The 16,694-nt window shown below is 57.9% G+C and overlaps 1 protein-coding gene across 2 annotated transcripts in view; it reads right to left on the bottom strand.

Moving 5' to 3' along the window:
- The window catches only part of FYCO1 (FYVE and coiled-coil domain autophagy adaptor 1), a 74,748-nt gene that overhangs the window by 4,794 nt on the left and 53,260 nt on the right, over positions 1-16,694 (bottom strand). For both annotated transcript variants that reach the window (XM_060630811.3, XM_060630812.3), the window contains exons 15-17: positions 9,387-9,482; positions 6,445-6,655; positions 873-982 (exon numbers count right to left, since the gene is read on the bottom strand). In XM_060630811.3, coding sequence (XP_060486794.2) covers positions 873-982; positions 6,445-6,655; positions 9,387-9,482 — 417 coding nt within the window. The remainder of the gene's footprint in view (positions 1-872; positions 983-6,444; positions 6,656-9,386; positions 9,483-16,694) is intronic.

The following is a 16,694-nucleotide window of genomic DNA, read 5'->3' on the forward strand; positions in this document are numbered from 1 at the left end:
AAGGTGGCCCCGACAAGGGCTTATGCCAAAGCCAGAAGACACAAAAGGGATGTGTGCCAGCAACCTTAACCACCCCCGTCTCCTGTCTCCAGGACGTGGGGCCCTGGCGCATGGCACACGCCCAACCAGTGTGCTCTTCTCCTCCACTTCCTTCCTCGGCTGCCCCTCCAGCTCGTGTCCCTACATTCCCAACGTCCTGCCCTCCAGCCCTTCGCTGCTGACCCATATCTGGTGCTTTGATGTAGTGCTTCCCAGAGACGGCACACGCTGCTCCCGCTGCCATGCTGAGAAGGCCCAGGGGCTCCTCCTCAAAGCTCTAGCCCTGCCCTTCATTTCCCTCTTGCCTGTCCGTCCGTCCATCCATCCATCCATCCATCCATCCAACCATCCACTGTTTCTACTGAGCCCCTTCTCTGGGCTGGGCAGTGGGAGCTTGGACACTCGCGAGAAGCAGGAGGGCATACGGTCGAGTCCAGAGCCTGGAGGCAGGCCCTCTGGGTTCCCAGCTGGCTCCACCACCGCCAGCTGTGTGACCTGGAGTGTCACTCTGTTACGCACCTGGTCCTCAGTCCCCTAGCAGCACCGTGAGGAGAACGGTGGTCGCTCCGACATGGGGGTGTTGCCGGGCGTAAGTGAGTCCGTAAGGGTGGAGGGCCGAGAACCACCTGACACGAGCTAAGACTCTGTAAGTACTGGCCCGTGTTTTATAAAATCTATAACAGACCCTAAACCACCACCGTATAGGGGTCTAAGGTAAAAAACAAAATAATAAGTTACTGATAATTAAATAGTCTCTTTTAAATGTCCACCTCTGTTCTTGGGGCCAGGAGGCAGGTGAGTTGTTCTGGATGTTAATGAGCGAGGATCCCTACCTGGAAAAGGTGTTGTCGAAGATGAGCATGTAGATGCCTGGTGTGCGGACCTTGAGCTGGCCTTGGATGTTCTCCTTGTGGGAGCTGCATCGGGTCGTGGGGATGAGGACCTGGGAGGAAAAGCAGATCAGAAAAAGTGTCAGGGAAGCCGAGAGGGCCTAAAGGTCTTCTGGGCAGAGCCTTTATTTTGGGGAGGGAACTAGGCCCAGGGAGGCTAGGCGCCCTGTCTGAGGTCGCAGCGGGGCAAGGCTGGGGCTGTGGTCGGCCCCAGGAGCGGGGAGGGGTCTTCCACATGCCCTGCATTTGTTGATAACCTGTGTTAGGGAAGAGGCTGTGAGCATGAGTTTCACCCGGCATCGTGAACTAGTCAGCGCCGCAAAGGAGTGGCCCCAGCCTCTCTGACCATGGCCAGTGCCAGAATGTTCCACATGTGGAGGACCACTCATTTTATGGATTCAGGAAGCTGGGACTTATTCGAGGTGAAGTCCATAAGTCTGCCTGGCTCCGATTGGACCGAGGGCTGACCTGGGGTCAGGTGAGCCCCACAATTGCCCCAGGTCTCCACTTGGAGAGAAGGGAGCAACAGCCAGATGGGACAAATGGAAAACAGAGAGTACGATGACAGACTCAAACATTACCTGATCAATAAGCCCACTAAATGTAAATAGTCTAAACATCTCAATTAAAAGGCAAAGATTGTCAGGCTGACCCAACCCCATCATGCCTATAAGAAAAGACCATTTAAAGGTAAAGATACAAATAGGTTGAAAATCAAGGGATGTAAAAAGATATACTGTGGTAGCATGAGTCAAAAGAAGGGTGAATTGACTGCCTTAATATCAGACGAAATACATTTTATATCAAGGGATGTGGCCAGGGATAATTTCCTAATGATAAAGATGTTAGTGCATGAAGAGGACGGGCCAGTCCTGACACTGATGCCCCTAATGACTGAGCTTCAAAACACACGAAGCAAAAAGTGGTAGAATTGCAAGGCAAAATAGGTGAATTCACAATTATGGTTGTATATTTCAATCAGGGATGGAATAAAAGACAGGAGCTCAGTAGGGAAATGAAGACTCAAAGAACAGCATCAACTAACTCAATCCAACCGCCGCTTATGGAACACTCCACCTGACCATGGCAGAACAAACCGTCTTTTTCGAGTGCGCTTGGGATAATACACAGTAGGCCATCTTCTAGGCCATAAAAAAAAAAAAAAAGCAACACTCATATTTAAAAGGATTCAAGTTATACAAAGTCGGTTTTCTGCCTGCAATGGATTTAAATTAGAAGTGAATAGATCTCCGGGGCACCTGTGTGGCTCCGTTGGTTAAGCAGCCGACTTCAGCTCAGGTCATGATCTCGCAGTTCATGAGTTTGAGCCCCGCGTCGGGCTCCGTGCTGACAGCTCGGAGTCTGGACCCTGCTTCGGATTCTGTGTCTCCCTCTCTCTGCCCCTCCCCTGCTCATGCTCTATCTCTCTGTCTCCCAAAACTAAACGTTAGAAAAGAAATTAAAAAAAAAAAGTGAATAGATCTCTAGAAAATACCAAAATGTTGGGGCACCTGGGTGGCTCAGTCGGTTAAACCCCCGACTTCAGCTCAGGTCATGCATGATCTCACGGCTCGTGCGTTCAAGCCCCGCATCGGGCTTTGTGCTGACAGCTCGGAGCCTGGAGCCTGTTTCAGATTCTGTGTCTCCACCTGTCTCTGCCCCTTCCCTGCTCATGCTCTCTCTCTGTCTCTCTTTCTCTCAGAAATAAACATTAAACAATTAAAAAAAAAAAAAAAAAGAAAATACCAAAATATTTATAAACTAATCATCACACTTTTAAATAACCCGTGGGCCAAAGAGAAATAAAAAATCAAGTGGGAGATCCCAAAGGCATGGGAGAGAATTGTGCACGGCACGTTCCGGATGCCACAGTACATTTGCTCTGGCTGGGAGCTGCTGGTGGAGAGGGAGTAGGTAGAGCCCAAGACAGGCCTGGGTGGGATCAAGGTGAATGAGGACCTACTGTGTGTAGGCTCTGGGGCGGCCACTTCTGCACATGGTCTCCTCAAGTCCCATTAACGGTCTCTCGCATTCTTATTTCCATCGGGCACTGAGAACTCTGAGAGGTTGAGAGGTTGGGTCTGCTTCTGTGGCCCGTAACCTACCAGTTCTGAGCCTGGACATTCCAGCAAGCGCAGGCAGGAAGGAGCCGCTGGACAGGAAGGCTTGCTGTTGACACAGGGGCCACTGGGCGCCCCACACCTCAACCTCAGCATTTACGGCCTTGATTGCAAAGCAACCACCGGGAGCTCGTTGGGCATTAGAAGTTTCTATTCTGTAGACTTTTCACGTGTCTTGATCCCTGTTTTCCCACCGGGGGCAAAATCTATGAGATTTTCTCTGGCCAAGGCTCATGCAGCTGCAGTGATAGGAAGATGATGGGGGGGGGGGGGGGCGGGGAGTGGTCTCTGGAATAAACCCGAGGCAGGTCTCCGCTGTGTGAGCTCTGGCCTCCCACCAGCGCCAGTGCCTGGGTGGCCGTGCCCTGATTTACACCATGTGTCTGCGAGACAGCACGAGTTGGTTTCATTTATATTTGGACGGGTTCCTGTGGCCTGGGGCTCCCGTGCAAAGTGAGGGTTCTATGCTACGTGGAAGAAGTGAGTCACAAAAGGCCACAAGAGGCCACGGTGGTGGTTGCTGGGGGGCGGAGGTTTGGGAGTGACTGGCCATGATGTTTCTTTTGGGGATGATTAGAGTGGCAATGGTTACATAAGCTGTAATACACTGTATTTTAATGGGTCGATTATTTGGTATATGAACTGTATCTCAATAAAGCTGTCTAAAAAATACAATGTCAAGCGTCCTTGCTGCCGGTGCTGGTCCCTCCCCCGAGTCTCTGTGACCCCAGACAGGCTGTTGAGTTTCTCTGGCCAAACATGGGTCCCCGCCCAGAGAGAGGGCAGGGCCTGGGTCCCGTTTCCTGTTCTGTCCCCAGGCTTTAAGACAGCGCTCGGCACACAGGCAGCCTCAAGTCCTTGATTTACTGTTTCTCTGGTCAAGCGTCTTCCCAAATTCACAGCCTTTGATCTCAGTGCTGAGGAACGACCTTGTCCCCGTGGAAACGCTCTGGAGAGGAGGGGGCCCGGGGACGGGGCAGTGTCTGCTGCGGGCTGCCAGAGATGGGCCTGGCCTTGTGCTGTGTGGCTCCCTCCACCAGGGCACGTCTCCTGGTGTGGCCCAAGGCCTCCTCCCCTGATCACTGCGCCCCAGGTGCCCGCCGTCCCCACCATGACACGCTACCTGGAATCATGGTTGTCTGTTCACTAGGGTCTCTCTCCTGAAGGGCAGATCTCACGTTGTCCCTTCTCTCTCTCTAGCTCTGATAGGCGCGACAGAGCCCGGGGTTCAGCAGAAACTCAGGAAGTGGCTGTGAGCAGACCCCGAGTCCCTCATGTCTGCACCTCCATAACCACACTCTGGGTGCTGCAATTTGCTCTGGACCCCGGGGTTTCCTGTAAGGCCCAGGTCGGTCAGGGGATCCTAGGGGGAGTCCCTTAGACGGCCGCTGAGGACGTGCACCTGGAAACAGGTTCCCAGGCTGATGTCTGTTCAGGGGACCTCGGGGAGAAATAACAGCAGCCCCACGGCAGGCTGGGGATGCTGGGCTCCTGAAGGCAGACAGAGCCCGAAAGCCCTTCTGGCTTGCCCCGTGTACGGGCTCCTTCTGCCCCCTGGCGTCCACTCTGAGAAACACACGGGTAGTCCTGACCCCTGGAGGTCACCTGGGCGCCAGAGATGAGGAAGCTTCCTCCGGGTCCCCAAGCCCGCAAGAACCACACAGATCTCCCAGGGCCGTGAGGGTTTGGCAGGTGAGCGACTGAACAAGGGGAGAGGCCCACAGCTCGGCCACGCGTGGACAGGTGGAATAGCAAAGGCCTGGACACCCGATTGAGTCCCTTCCCCTGTCCCTGCCACAAACAGCCACCGGTGTCTGATGCGGGACGACGTGGTGCTGGTCCCTGGTAGGTGTTGGGGCTGTGGGGGCGAACGGCCCGGCTACCGGAGGCAAGTTCCTGCTGAGCGTGGCGCTGGCCCTGGCAAGCCACTCTGCCTCTTAGTGACCTCATCTGCCAACGTGAGCCCTGCACGCCATCTGCAGGGCGGAGTCTGTGCCCGCTCCCGGCCCGCAAGCCCCAGGACCGCCTGGGGGCAGCCTTGGAACCCCAGGGAGTAAGGGCTCCGAGCTCGGAACGCTGCACGGCCAGGGGCCCCCCGAAGGGAAGGGGGGGGCAGAGCGTGAATGAGAGGCTCCACAGAACAAGGCCAACTCAAGGAGGCTGGAATTAAGTCGTAGGAGTGAATTTGGAGAGGGCGGGAATGACAGAGTCGTCTCTGCAACGAGCCGGTACCAACAGGGCAGGGGACAGGACGGCGAGCCAGACAGGCACGGGGCGCACGGGGCGCACGGGGCGAGCCTGCTCTCCTTCAGCTCGGGGCCCGCACCCCGCCTCTCGCCGAGGGCCCCCCCACAGCCAGCGCCCCACAGACGGGGGGTGGGGGGGACTCAGGGATTTTCTCACACAGACGTCACAGGAGGCTCCTTTCAGGCGATTTCAAACTGCTCTCCCCCACCCTTCTTCTCGCCATTGCTGGCACCTGGAAGTTTCCGCACGGTATAGCCACTAAGGGCCGCTCTGAGCTCTAGGCCAGCCTGGCCGTCCTCACCGGTCCTCCCACCTACAGTGTGTCAAACGGGACAGGAATTTCCGCCCAAACCAGCTCCTCTCCCCTCTGCCGAGTCAGTCAGCCACCCACGGAGTCCTGTTCAACCTCCTGTCCCGGGCTCTGGATCCCACCCATCCTTTCTATTCTGGCTCCCAAGCCCCTGGAGCTAGGCTCACCGGACGCACCTGGGGATGCCTGTGTGTCCACACTCTGCTACCCGCTGCCTGGATTCTGACCGAGTGGTGTGGCGGTGGCCTCAGGAGTGGGTGTTTCTAACGTGCAGACAACACTGAGACCCGTGGTCCAGGCCATCATCAGCATGCCACGCTGAGAATGTCTTAGGACTTTATGAGCTTGCATCTGCCACCGAGATTTCAAGCCCCACCCACCACCCAAGGGACACAATGGCCAGGTGTCTCTGGCAAGGTCTCTGGGACCCAATGCCCCCTAACCTCGTCCACGGTGCCCTCCTCTTGCTCTGCACAGCCGGGCTAAAAGAGGATCCTTAAACCGGGCCACATGTCTGTATTCTTCTCAATTTCACCCACTGACCTGTCCCAAGGTCAGACCGGAGATGTCTGACACAGGAGCAACCTTCAGTCACCTGAGGACAGTGCTCTGGAGCCTCCAAGGTCTTTCCTTTCCCAAGCCGGCCAAGAACAGGAGCGTTGCCTGCTCCGTGGGACGCAGCCCGGAGGGCCCGCCCTCCTGCTTTCTCTCCACGTTCCTCTCACGGCCGAGGCCCAAACACTCCAGGGGAGGCCTGCCCAGCAGAAGGCTGGACGGCCACGGCCCCGCACCAGGGAAGGTCTGCCCAAGCACCCCGCTGGCGGAGGGCCGGCCTTACCTTACACTGGTCCAGCGGTGTGTCCTCGGCCTCCTGGAAGACCACGCTGAAGGAGATGCTCTTGGGGTCGGAGGAGAAGACCCAGCTGATGGTGAGGCCCGCCTCAGCCACGGTGATGGGGATGACGCTGTAGGTACTGGACCTCACGAACAGCTCCCTGTTGCTCTCCCCGAAGTTGGCGATCTCTTCCACCGTCAGCGGTAATTTTATCCTAAAACCCAAGGGCGGAGAGGGCCCGGATCAAACGGGCAAAGTGCCCGAGTCCCCTGGCCAGCTCGTCTGCGGCTCAGAGGTGGCCGGAAGCCCTGGAGGCTCTTGGGAGGACAAGGCCTGGGTACCCTTGACCAACACGCTTAACTATGCGAGAAACCTGGGTGCGCAGTGTGGGTCAAGGCACCGGGGACGCATGTAAAGCACGCAGGTGATAGTCCCGGCTGCGTGGGGCTGGCATGTCCCTGCAAGCCTGTCGGAGAGGAGAACGGCCTGAGGCGATCCACGCGCCGCGAACGGGAAGCGGGTGCGGAGGCCTCGGCTTTCTGCAGCTTTCCCGGAGCTGCCCTGCTGCCCAGCACAGGTCCCCTCTCCAACTCCCTGCCGCCCTTCATGTCATTAGCATCAGCAGGAAGCACGCACGTCATTAGAAACTTCTCGCCCTCTGGAAATCTGGGGCCTGCTGTAAGACTGCTAGGGGGCACCCTGATTTTCTTAAACGCAGCCGTCCCAGATTCTTTATACGGCAGGGGCGGTGGGGCAGGGTGATGGCCTCGGGGATGCAGGCTTCTCGGGGACCGTGTCCCCGGTCCTAACGCTCGCCAGCTGGACAACAGCCGCTTCCGTAAGTTTAAAGGTTTAGTGACAGTGAGCTCCTCTGTTCCCGGGGTCCTATGCGGGGCCCCGAGTGGGGAGCCAGAGGGACCCGGGTTCCGGTACCTGCTTTGCTTTCCTTCCCTCCTCCTGAGCCTCGGTTTCCTCATCTGCCAACGAGGACAACCAGGCCTGCCCGCTGACGGGTGTGAGGCATACATCAGAGCATGGACTTGGCGGAGGGGGGACTGCTCCCTGAGGCTGCCTGTTTTCCGACTCGGTGGCGCCCCCTCCTGGACCGTGCAAGTCGGGAGCCCGCATGTGAGCACCAGAGGCGAGGACAGGGCCTCCAGTGCTGAGCTGCCACCTCAGGGGCGGCGTGGCCTCGGGCGAGTCGCATCCCCTCGACTGTGAAGTGAGAAGGTGGCGGCCACTACGTGCGGGGCCCTCTGCTCGCAGGCTTCATGTGCTATCACCACGGCCACGTGAGGAAGCAGGGTGCTCCCCCTTGCACATGAGGAAGCCAAGAATCACACAGATGAAGAAACTTGGTCCAGGCCCACACAGGTCTGATAGGAAGCCATTACCTGTCCGCTCCACCAAACTGCCTTCCGTGGCGAAAATACGTTACTGTCCCCTTCGAGACACGGCGGTGGAAACCGAAGCTCAGAGAGGTTAGGTAGCTCGCCCAAGACTGCACAGCAAGTAAGTCACGGGGCTGAGAGTTCTATCTGCCTTCAGAGGTGTGGAGACGGATGGAAATACTACCCCCCCCCCCAAGCTATGCTAATGAGAAGAGGAATCAAGGATTAAAAAACCCAGAATGTGGGGCACCTGGGTGGCTTAGTCGGTTAAGCGTCTGACTCTTGGTTGAGCCTCAGGTCATGGTCTCGTGGTTCCGTGAGTTCGAGCCCATGACAGGCACTGTGCCGACCGCGTGGAGCCTGCTTGGGATTCTGTCTCCCTTTCTCTCTGCCCCTCCCCCACTTGCACTGTCTCTCTCAAAAATAAATAAACACCCTACTTTGTTTCTGTTCCACGGCCAGCACCACCCTGTGACACAGTATGTAATTTCCGTGTGTATTTCTGTTTAATGTCTGCCAACCCCTGCTGGAATATAAGCTCAACAGGGGGGCTCTGTTTTGCTCAGTGATGTACTCCAAGGACCTAGAACATACCTGGCACCTAGTAGGTGCTGAATAAATACGTGTGAGTGAGTGCATGAGTACGGGACTCGATGCAGTGACTCATGTGGCCGTTGGACGTGACACAGAAGAATACGATACGTGAAAATACTCACGCCGTTGAAAAATGAGGTACCTAGGTATTTAAAAAAACCGGAAGGCTATTCGCCGAAGTGGTTTCCTTGTCTCTATTTTCCTATTTTTCTACAATGAAAACGTATTGCTCTTACAGTGAGAAAACAAAAAAGTTATTTTCAAAAAAGAAGAACACAGGGCCACGGGTGTGAGAACGGGATGACGCTAAGGGGACACGGGGGAACTTCTGACAGGGAGGGGACCGCTCTCCGTCTTCACTGTGGTCACACGGGGCTGAATCACTGTTCTTTTCTGGACCTATGTTCCCTCTTTGGCAGAACCGGGCCATGGAGCCGGGTGGGATCGGAGGCCCCTGAGATCACAGAAGCCACTGGCCGTGCCCGGCATGGAGCCTGGCGGGATGACTGACTACAGTGTATTAATTGTCAAAGTCTAAGCACTGTACACATAAAGGGGGAAGTTTACTGTCCATAGATTGTACCTTAAGAAAAAAGCACAGACTGGAGCGCCTGGGTGGCTCAGTCGGTTAAGTTTCCGACTTTGGCTCAGGTCGTGATCTCACAGTTCCTGAGTTCAAGCCCCACATCGGGCCCTGTGCTGACAGCTCGGAGCCTGGAGCCTGCTTTGGATTCTGTGTCTCCCTCTCCCTCTTCCCCTCCCCTGCTCACTCTCTCAAAAACAAACATTACAAAAAGTTAAAAACATAAATAAATAAAAGCACAGACTGCAAGCCATCATGGGTGCCGAGTCAGCCTGTGGGGTGCCCCCGGCTCTGGCACTGGAGGCCAGGGCTCCCCCTGTGGTGCTCCTGCCCCCCATACCCCCTGGGAAGCCCCTGCTCGGGGCTCAGTCACTCACATCAATTCTCCAGACTTCAGCAAGCAGACCTCAGCATCCTGCCCCAACGGCATGTCTTCGGTGTCCTCAGGGGTTAGCGAGCTTGACACGGCATCTCTGAAACGTCACACACGAGAACACAGCCATTTTAGCCATCGGCACCTGGGGGTCCCACAGCCTTGGAGTCATGTGGCCAAGCTCAGAATGCCTGGGATCCTTCAGTCACAGAGGCCATGACAGGGGCTGTGGCAGGCTCTCCAGGTAGGGGCGAGGGGCTGGGGCCACGCGGGCAGGATGGGGAGAAGACCACGAGGCCTCAGTGGTTTCCCTGCTGGGGTTCTGGTGGGCATAGGGAGGGGCCGCCCGCAACACAAAGGACCACCGTCCGACCCCGCGCCAGCCAGCGGAGCAGTGGGCAGCACCGTGGGTCCCGCCTGGGGACCCATGACAGCCAAGCCTGCTCTGGCCCATCTTGGGGGCAACAAGGACAGACACCCGGGGAATGGTGCGGGCCAGGAGGGAGCCGAGGGGCACGGCCATGGGCAGAGAGTGAACCTAAGCCACGTCCACATCGCCTCTTTCCCTCACAGCCCACTATCGGCTGCACTGAGAGCCGGCGGAGGGTGCCAGCTGCCAATGAAGACACACCGTGCTTTCCGCACAGTGCCCTGTGGGACGCCGGGGCCAGAGGCGGAGGGCAGCACACGCCCTCTCGTAGAGTCCCCGCGTATTTACACAGTAAGTTCGAGGTTCTAGGAACCCTGCAGCAAAGTCATCTCCTGGATTTAAAGCTAGCGTTCCTGCATTTATTTGATCGTGGGACATTTGATTTTTTTTTTTTTAAGTTTTTTATGTGTATTTATTTTGCGAGAGAGTGAGCAAGCGCGGGGGAGGGGCAGAGAGCGAGAAACCCATGCAGGCTCTGCCCTGCCAGCACAGAGCCTGACTCGGGGCTCGAACTAACGAACTGTGAGATATGACCTGAGCCGAAACCAAGAATCAGATGTTTAACCGACTGAGCTACCCAGGCGCCCTGATGGTGGGACATTTTAAGCCCTTCCTGAACCCCCTGCTCTGGGAGTGCAGACTGCAGGCCTCCTCCTCACTGACGGAGCCACAGAGGCACAGGCAGCTCCTGAGACGCGGGCCTGAGCCCCACGCCCCGACTCTGGCTCCCTGCTCACCCTGCCAGGCCCCAGTGTCCGCTCAGCCAATGGCCGAGAGGGGCGTCAGACCCAACCAGCTTGAGTGCGCGGTTCTGCTTAGAGAGAACTTAGATCCAGAAAAGAAGAGCCATTTGCCCCGTGGGCAGGTGTCAATATGGAAGATCTCCCACCCGGCACAGCTTCTTCCCCAAATGTCACAATAACCCCCTTCTCAACTGCCCGGAGGGCTCTCCCCAGAGGTCTCTGGGGTGAGGTCAGTGCGCCCCAAACCGCCCCCCTCCCACCGCCAACAGGTACCCTTGCGTTCTCACCAGCCTGGCCCCCGGGGGACACTCACTCGACCTCTGAGGCCCTGAAGGAACTTGAGTGAACTCAGTCCTGCCCCATCCCACCCCACCCCACCCCGTCTACTGCTGAAGTGCCTGGAGAGGTCAGCCCAGGTCCGTGGTGGGGTGGGCACCGCACAGGACACTGACTCGGGCACAGGCCGCATCCCGCAAACGCTCTCCGTCTGAGGCAGACTTGCGCGCGCGCGCGCGCGCGCGCGCGCACACACACACACACACACACACACACACACACTCACACACACAGCTGGAAGCATCCTGCTGGAAGAAGGGGGGGGGTCTCAGCATACACAGTGGCACGTGCGAGGTCAGTGACTGGCAGCAAGCGTCCGGACCACGTGCTCAGACAGCCCTCCGTCCACCAGCTTCACACCCACCTGGGCACCAAGTTCATGGCTCCACCCGGAGCGCAGCTGTGATTTGTGCTGGAAAACCGGTGTGCCCGGCCGACAGCGCAGTCTGGGCGGCACGGCGGGCGGCCCTCAGCCATGCCTGGGGATCCTCGCGCTCAGCTGAGCTCAGGACCTGACCTGATACCGTCCCTGGGACACCAGGAATTCAAGAGAGCATAGCGGCTGAGGCCCAGAGCTTCCGCCTGGAGGCGGCAGCCACCACCTCTGCCTGCAGGGGATTTTCCGCCCGCCGCTGCTGACATTTCACTGCCAGGCGAGTCCCACGGCCAAGCCCACGACCACGACCACGGGCGCGGGACATTCATCCTTCCACAGGGAGAGGCACCGACACGGACAGGTCGGGATGCAAGATGTGCCCGTGGGGAGCGGCTGCATTTGGCCTACCTGAAGGTCCCCCTGAGCAGCCAGGGGCTCTCCGCGTGGGGGCAGAAAGGGGTGGTTTAGAGCAGACGACACCCAGCGGGTCTCCGCGAAGCCTGTCCCGGCTGTCATTCGCCTATGGGGCCGCGGCGTCGGCACACGTGGTGGTGCACCTGCACGGACGGCACGGTGTGCACAGTCTGGGGGATGCGACAGGCAGCTTCCCCGGGGGCAGATACACAGGCAGATGCAGCCTGCTCCCACCCGCGAGCCCTCCTTCCCACTCCTCCCTGCACCTTGTCTACCACGGCCCTGGTCACCCCGGGCCTTCCTTCTCTTCTCTGGGTCCTCTCTCTCCCTAGGCTGAGGGCCCTTTGGAAGTAGGCCCGGCACACACGGGGCGGCCGCTGCCGTCTGCGGGAACCACGCGGTGCGCTCGCCGCTCGCTAAGCGACAGACGTAGGGGTGCAAACTGCTCGCGTGGAAATTCAGAAGAGGGCGGAGAAATGCTGACAAAGAGAAGAACCGAGGACAGGTCCCGGAGGGCTGGAGACCGGGTCACTCATGGTGTGGCAGATGCTGGGTTCGCAGGGCGCCCACTGCTGACTTACAAGGCCCCTCTGTCCAGGGGAGAGCCGGTGCTGCCCAGGGAGAGGCCTCTGGCCTCCCGGGAAGCCTCTGGCACGAGACGGAGCTTCAAGACGTCACGCCCACTCGCCACCGGGCTCAGCAGCCCCTCTGGCATTTAGCTCTGTCGGCTGCCGGAGGGTGAGATGGCTGTCAGGCACCGCCGCGAGTGGGTGGTGTCGGGGCCAGCACGGGGAGCTGCCTAGATAACCAGGCACCCACTAGCACCCAGCTGCCCGGCCAGGGCTGTCCGCACACAGTCCCCGTCGGTCGGCCGGCCGTAAGCGGCACAGCCCGTCTTCAGACACCCTGCCCTGCAGGGGCGGAGCGTGGCGAGCCCTGAGCAAGTGGGCACTCCAGAGGCAGGAGAGGCCGTGTGGCTCCAGGTGGGGTCGTCACTCCGAGGTGGTTCCAGCCTTGGCTTTATGGCTGTGACTCTGGTGCCCTTCCCTCCTCCGAGGTCTGTTGTCCCTTCTCCACGCGGGCGAAGGGGGCAGAACCAGATGGGCTCCAGGCGGCGCTGGCTTGAGGAGGCAAGGTGTTTCAAAGGACCATCCACGGCCTTCTCCACTCTTGCCAGGGAAGGCACGGCGAGAACATGCCTGCTGCTACTGAGGGCAAGCCTGGTCCCTTGCTGTCCCAGTCTGACCTCCTCCGTGCCCGCCTCCTTCCGTTGCTCTGGCAGCCACTGGCTTCCAGATCCAGAATCACAGAAGGTCAGTCAGTGCAAGAGGGTGTTCAAGGGACTGACTATACAACCCCCACTTGACGCCCACGGACATGGGGCTCCTGAGGAGCAGAAAGGGCCCAAGGCTGCTCAGGCCATTGCTTTCATCCTCGTCCAAAGTGCAGACACCGTGCGAGAGAAACAAGTAAGCAGGGATGGAATAAACTCCGACGTTGTAGTTGGTTCTCTTGGTTTTCCAGCATCAAGGATAAAAGATGTCCTAACCTGTCATTCCTCTTCCTCCAGCTCCCCATCTCCGACCACGACAAGCCCTGATGACCTGTGGGTACATGCTTCCCAGGGTAGGTCCCCAGCCCCTGCCGGCCCAGGCTGAGACCCTGCGTGAGGGAGCTGAGCAAGGCAGGCATGCGTGGGTGATGCCCTCTCGAGGGTAACGATTAGGGGCATAGAGGTTTCTTCTCAAGGGCTTTTCAAACTGTGGCTCGCGACCCGTTTAGTGGGTCATGAATCAATTTAGTAAGTTATGACCAACGTTGGAAGAAAGTGAATGGAAAGTACCAATATGGGGCACCTGGGTGGCTCAGTCGGTTGAGCGTCTGACTTCAGCTCAAGTCGTGATCTCACGGTTCGTGGGTTCGAGCCCCGCCTCGGGCTCTGTGCTGACAGCTTGGAGCCTGGAACCTGCTTCGGATTCCGTGTCTCCCTCTCTATCTGCCCCTCCCCCACTCGTGCTCTCTGTCTCTCTCTCTTCCTCAAAAATAAACATTAAAAAAAATTAAAAAAAAAAGTACCAATGCAACAGTATACTGCACGTTGAAAGGGTTAGTACTGTTTCACGAGGGTCTTGCTTTGCCTTTCTGTGCATGCACGCAACCCCTTGGGTGGTCCTGTAAAACGTGTCTCTTACTGTGGGATGCGGTAGAAAAGCGACTTTTCTAGATTAGGATTAAAACAAAATTTAAAATTAAATCAGAGGATTACAAACAAGCTTGAGAATGCCGGGGAACAAAAGCAAGGCCACTAGGGGGCACCCTAACTCCTACCAGAACAATTTCCTTCTGTTGCCACTGCGGTGTTTTTCTCAGAGACAAGTTCACTGCCCACAGGCCCTTCCTCCTCTCCTTGCTCTGGCCACAGGAGCCCACTGCTAGCTATGGTGACCGCTGACGACGTGTCACCCTCTCCCGCTGAGTTTCCATCCAGAGCCTGTGGTCGGGAGAGCTGAACTTGGCTCGAGGCACGCACACCTGTTTGTCAACTTGTTCCACCCTCTGGGGCTGGTCACCTTGGCGTCCCTTGGGGGTCCTGCCCCGCCAGTCTATGCTCAATAAATGTCTAGATTGCGTGCCCTGGGTAAGCTGGTTTCTGTCCCAAATGTCCCCAACAGAGGACATGACCAAGGTTCTACTTTAGAACCAAGTTAAGAATAAAGGGGACCAGCGGACGGTGAGGAAATCCCTGGCAATGCAGTCCAGGGGTCCATGCCTGCTTGGGTGAGGGGTCACAGGTGAGGTCCCCCCGGCTTGGTTCTCTACAATAGTTTCTGCTCACAAATCAAAATGCCTGCCTTTTCATTTAATTACTGTAGTATTTCAATCCTGCAAGCTGCCTGGGGAAGCAGGTCCTCTGGCTGTTGGGACTGGCTGAGGAAGGAAAGGGTGCCTGAAAAGCCCCCCGTGGCCTAAGTCTCTTGCTGACATCCTTCCTAGCCTCGCTAAGCAGCCCTTTTCACTGTGCCCGATTACCCAGGGTCCACAGTCCCCAGAACAGCTTCTATCTGTGGTCAGGAGACGGCTCTCTGCTTACGACGTGCTGCCCAATTCAGCCGCCACCAGCCTCAAGGGGCCATTTGAACTCAAACTCATCAAAAATTTTAAAACGCCAACAATTTGGCTCCTTGGTTGCAGTGGCCACACTTCAGGTGCCCCACGGCCACTGTGTGGGGGCAGCGCGGACGCAGGACACGTCCGTCCTCGCAGACAATGCTCGTGAACAGCACCGGCTTGCAGCACAGGGCTGAGCTGCGCGGGGAGCCGCAGTGTGGGACCCGGGGGCATTTCCACGTTTTACTATTCAAAGTAAATTCCCAGTAGTTTTCCTTTTAGTCAGTGGCTTCCTTTTTTACCCAAGTACCAAGCGATGAAGAACACTTGTTGGTATTTTGATTTCTAATTACTTAGTAACCGCGGTCTGACTGCGACACCCAAAGCCGCATGCCTAGTCTCAGAACCAAGAGCCAGGCATCACTGGGCACGCCACTCCCAGCTCACTGCTTGGGCTATTTCTCTGAGGCTTCCAGTCCTAACTCATCCTCCACGGCCCCCGTCATCCGCCAGTGTTCTGCAGCTAGACTTCTGCCAGCAGCAGTGACCGCCTCACTCCGGGCTCCTGGGATGGACACTCACCCCGGGCTCTGGGTTGGGAACGTCAGGTGCCCGGGAAAAGCGAGCAGGTCGGCGCTGACTTCCAGGACAGATCCGCAGCAGGCGCGGCCGCTGCTTTCCGTCTGTTCTTCCCCCAGTTCTGCTTAGAAAACATTTCAGTATTCCAGGGGGAAGTCTAGGACCTATGCCTGGGTGTCTGCCTGTAAGAATGCTTAGAGCTTGGTTTCAGAGAAAAGTAAGGTCTTCAAAACAAAGAGCACTCCAAATCGGCAGACAAGAAGTTGCAAGCGGGCGTTTTGTAAAGTGGTTGAAATAAGGTTCTGTGCCGCCCCCCCACCCCGCCCCGACTCCGACGCTGTGAGCGGCTCCCTCCTCCAGCTCAGTTGCACGTCTTTCGCTGGAGACCTTTCCCCTAGTGAAGGGTGACGACGTACCCTCTCAAATACCTGCCCCCCCCCCCCGCAAGCGTGCGCACGGTGGTGGGGGGCACCGGGGTGAGCCCCGTCTCTTCCCACGGGGTGCAGACGCTTGCACGTCCGAGACAGCAGGGCATGGCCGCGTTGAGGGTGCTTGACAAGGCTCAGGCTGTTCTCTGTTCTGTGGACTGGTCCCAAACGACACAGCTGGCCTGTCCCCGGGGAAAAAAGCTCCTCTCTCCGAGCTCCGAATGTTCCAAGATGAAAGGCTGGCTCACTCTTAAGGGATGTCTGTCGTAAAAGTCCCCTTTCAGAGGAGGGGTGCTTTGGCCCCGCTCGCCTGCGGTGTTTGGTTCAGCTCGTTCACCGTCCACTGGCCCGTGTCCCCCCACCGTCCGCCCAGAGGCAGACACCCCGCATAGCCTCCCGGCTCCTGCCCTCAGGGGAACATCTCGTTCGTGTGTACCAGTGTGGCGGGAGCGTTTGAACTAGTTCGTTCAAAAGGCCTTGAACACCCACTAGCGGTCTCCCAAGCCTCTGCTGAGACCCCCCCGGATAGCTCCACGCTCACACGGACCCTCGTGACCTGGCGGCTCCGGGGGACAGGAGTGTCACGGGCAAGCGAGCTCCTCTCTCGACCCTTCTGCTTACTCATCTGTGAAGGACGAGGGCTGGACGGCTAGGTGAGAAGCACCCAGAGCGGAGCCTGGCTCCTAGTGGAGCTGAGTGCTAGTCCCTAGGTCCTAGGCCGTGCCTGGTCCCTGCTCCCAGTGCCTGACACCCTGCCCTTAGGAAGAGCCACAGGAGCCCGTGTGACCAGCAGACGTGCACCGGCCACGGTGGGGACCGGGCTGAACGCGGTGCAGGGTCGGGGGGTGGGGGGAGGCCTGGTGGCTCAGCGCGAGTCTGCTGCTGGGAAAGCAGAAAT

This window comes from Panthera onca, chromosome A2, assembly GCF_046562875.1.
Source record: "Panthera onca isolate mPanOnc1 chromosome A2, mPanOnc1 haplotype 2, whole genome shotgun sequence".
In the NCBI taxonomy this organism is placed as follows: domain Eukaryota; kingdom Metazoa; phylum Chordata; class Mammalia; order Carnivora; family Felidae; genus Panthera; species Panthera onca.